Here is a 3,403-nt window from a genome sequence, read left to right on the forward strand (position 1 = left end):
GGAGTGTGGCGAAGGAGCGAATGACCCGCCCTCTGTTGTTTACTTATTGAGGGAGAGGCGGAGCATAGCAGGCCGCGCGCGATGGATGCCCAGTGATACCGTTCTTCGATTTATTTTAACTTTTGGAATTTCTGGGACATTTAGGAAGGTAATATTCTTCTTAGGTGATAGAGGACGAGTGGTTAGTGCATTCTAGGTAAGGATAATCATGACTAGAGAGAAGTGGAGATTGTTTTTGGTGATGTTGTAAGTGGCATGGTGTTGGCATGCGCCTCAGTGTGACAGCTGGAGGTGAGACGTCATTGGATGCTGGCTTGGCCCCTCCCCTGGTGGCCCTGGCTCCACCTACCACGCCACCATCATCTTATAAGAGCCTCCTTTCATATTTGCACTGTAGATTTCTGTTTACTCTCGTGCCGTTTCTGCGCTGTCCTGCTCGGCTGTCTGCTCGCCTCCTGCCACCATGGACAAGCCCTCACCCGTGACAGAACAGAAGGCGCCGCAAAAACCCAAATTGTCTTTTAGTATCGAGTCCATCTTGGGTACAAGGGAGACAGATTCGGCCGCGTCGTCCCCTCCAACGTCAACTCCCGAGCCCGATTGCCGCCCTGGGTCCTCCTGCAGCGCCTCCAGTGATGTGTCCTTCGTGAGCCATGACTCCGACCGCTGCCAGAGTCCAACGGCGCCGCCCTTAGTCAGACCCACACACCTGATGCCGCCCTCGCAGTGGATCCCCTCCCACCCATATTTCCAGTTCCATCCCTCCGCTCATGGTGAGTTTAGACGCAGTTTCTCCCTTGCTTCTTTTTACCTTACTGTTTCTAAACTCACTCCTCGTGCCTTTTCATTCCTCATTTACTCCTTGCTTTTTGCTCTTCTCTTTCCTCATTTTATCTTTCTTGATGCCCATGTCTGTTTCACCCTCTCTACCACACTCTCCTGCCTCACTCATTCACTTTCTCCCTGCCTCATTCCCTCTACTTTACCTTCCCTTCCTCACTTTGAAACTCTCGCCCTTCTTTCTAGCCCTGTCTCACTCTTTTATCTCCCTGTTTTACCTTCTTTGTGTGTTTTCTTTTCCCTTACTCGCTCCTCCCTGACATGTAGTCCGTCTCACGCTTTCTTTATGTCCGGCCTCTCACTCTTCAACCTGTCTCCACTGCATCTCTCTTCCCAAATCTCCTCCTCTTCTTTGCCCAGTTCTACCCTGCTTCCTCCTTCATCCCTGTGATAGTCGTACCTGATATATACCCTGACGAAATATAACTGACATATACTTTGCAAAAATATATATATCTCCCCCTCCCCTGCCAGTGACAATCTAACTCAAGCTTTGTCTCTCTAGGCCCACCGACCCTTCCCAAATTGCCCAGCTCCGTGGTCTTACGCAAACACAAGCCCAACAGGAAGCCTCGCACGCCCTTCACCTCAGACCAGCTACTGTCCCTGGAGAAGAAGTACCGGGAGAAGCAGTACCTCAGTATAGCAGAAAGAGCAGAGTTTTCAGCATCCCTCAGCCTCACCGAGACTCAGGTAAATTTCCTTGGATTGTTTTGGTTTGTGACTTGTATTCTTTGTGACAGGTATTGGTGGTGTTAGATTGTTTTGGCTGGATTATTGTGACTCATAATAGCAGTGATAAGGGCTAGAATGATATGTGGATGAGTATGTGGCCCTTATCGTTTGGCATGCTGCTAATAGTTCTCCCACTTCCACGACTCAGTCTTTCGGTAATGAAGATGGTTAGGATTTTACTTGGTTGTCCTGATTGGATTATTTCTAGAATCTTTCCACTTCATACAGTAGGGAGAAAAATGATAAGAATAATGGATAATGATGTGGGTTTTAGCTGGATTACAGGAATTGATGATTGTTAGATTATTTTGATTGTATTGTTGGCATTGATAACAGTGATATTGTTTTGTTTGGGTTACCAGACTTCATAATAGTGGCGTTGACGTTTTCGGTTTGATTAAGGTAATTGGTTGATTGATTAAGTCAGCAGGCTGTTCTGGGCTAAGTTGTAGTAAAGAAGGGTCATAAGCGCCGAATAGCTTGAGTGATAATATAAATACAAATCAAGACGCGCATAAGGATGACTGTGAGTGTTATATATTCAGACACATAGTTTATGATCATTTGATTAATACCTCATTTCTAGTGGCGCGTTTTACTGGAGATCTATAAGGTATTTTTTCTGAACCTGTTATGATTGTTTTTTTCCGTATTTCTCAAGCTGTCAAGTGTATCTCTTGGAGCTCTGTAACTTTGTAAGGCTTACTTTGTAAAGCTCTGTAAGGCGTACTTTACTAGCTATGTTTTTCTCTTAATGAATTAAGTATGCGTGGAAGATTAAAGTCACATTTTCTCGCAATCTTCTTGCTTATTTATCAAAATCTGTTCATATATTCATCACTGTCTATATGAATAGTTATCAGTTCACCCTCCAGTTCATTACATTCATTCCAGTTCTGTCTGAACATCTCATCTTCCTCTAATTCTGATTCTCTTACTTCCCTGAATTTTCCCCTCAGCTTACTCTCCCCTCCTTTCCAGGTGAAGATTTGGTTCCAGAATAGACGCGCCAAAGACAAGAGACTGAAAGAAGCCGAGATAGAACGCCTAACTCGCCCTTCGTACCCGACCTACCCCGGACTACTCTCCTTGGGGGGTGAGATGCGGCACCTGCCCCTCCAGCGGCCTCTGGTGCCTCTACTGGGGTAATATTAATGTCCGCCACCCGCTACCGCCGCCACCAGACAGTTCTCGCGGCCGCCACTCCGCCGCCACTTTGCCCCGCGATCTCGCCACCACTGCCACACGGTTAGTGCATAATGATCATAATATTGTAGTGCATAAAATGATAATAATAATAAATTATTATTATTATTATTATAACCACCTTTATTACGATAAGTAATGATAATAATAATAATAATAATAATAATAATGGCACTTGTAATTATTAGTTATCAAGGGCATTCAGTGAAATTATTAACAGTACCAGGAACTACTAATGATAGTACCTAATATTAATAACAGTAATGACTCCATTCCCCAATGATTAAAGATTGGTAACAGCAAAATCAGTTTATCTCACTCTGCAAATTGTAACTGAAGGCCTAAATAGGATTTTTTTTAATTGGCCATCCTTCTTTATCAACAAAAGAATGTTAAAGATCAACTAATTATTATTATTGTTACTTTTATATTTTTATTTTTTATATTTTATTATTATTATTGTTATTATTTATATTGTTTTGTCGCTGTTTTATTATTGTTATTATTATTGATTATTGAATTTTTTTTTATGAAAGCTAGGCAAGACGTCTATGTAACCCGGTCCTATTTTTTACGGTCAGTAGTCATTAGTGGTTGCATAATATTTAGTTGGAATGGTCGG

General features: G+C 43.0%; 1 protein-coding gene across 1 annotated transcript; it reads left to right on the forward strand.

The window, feature by feature from the left end:
- Positions 1 to 463: 463 nt before the first annotated feature.
- On the forward strand, positions 464 to 2,724 carry LOC145407566 (homeobox protein MSX-3-like). The gene is made up of 3 exons (XM_080278503.1): positions 464 to 773; positions 1,346 to 1,533; positions 2,557 to 2,724. The coding sequence occupies exons 1-3, from the start codon at positions 464 to 466 to the stop codon at positions 2,722 to 2,724; spliced, it is 666 nt and encodes a 221-aa protein (XP_080134629.1).
- The last annotated feature ends 679 nt before the right edge of the window (positions 2,725 to 3,403 follow it).

The sequence above is a fragment of the Coenobita brevimanus genome, chromosome 1 (genome assembly GCF_032717465.1).
Source record: "Coenobita brevimanus isolate Jiangsu-jjx chromosome 1, ASM3271746v2, whole genome shotgun sequence".
Taxonomy (NCBI): Eukaryota; Metazoa; Arthropoda; class Malacostraca; order Decapoda; family Coenobitidae; genus Coenobita; species Coenobita brevimanus.

What these genes read in the sequence shown, in the direction of transcription:
- LOC145407566 (XM_080278503.1), top strand. Translation starts at nt 464, where the DNA reads ATGGACAAGCCCTCACCCGTGACAGAACAGAAGGCGCCGCAAAAACCC. An exon ending in GTTCCATCCCTCCGCTCATG is followed by an intron (nt 774 to 1,345) that starts GTGAGTTTAGAC and finishes TTGTCTCTCTAG; the next exon opens with GCCCACCGACCCTTCCCAAA. An exon ending in TCAGCCTCACCGAGACTCAG is followed by an intron (nt 1,534 to 2,556) that starts GTAAATTTCCTT and finishes CCTCCTTTCCAG; the next exon opens with GTGAAGATTTGGTTCCAGAA.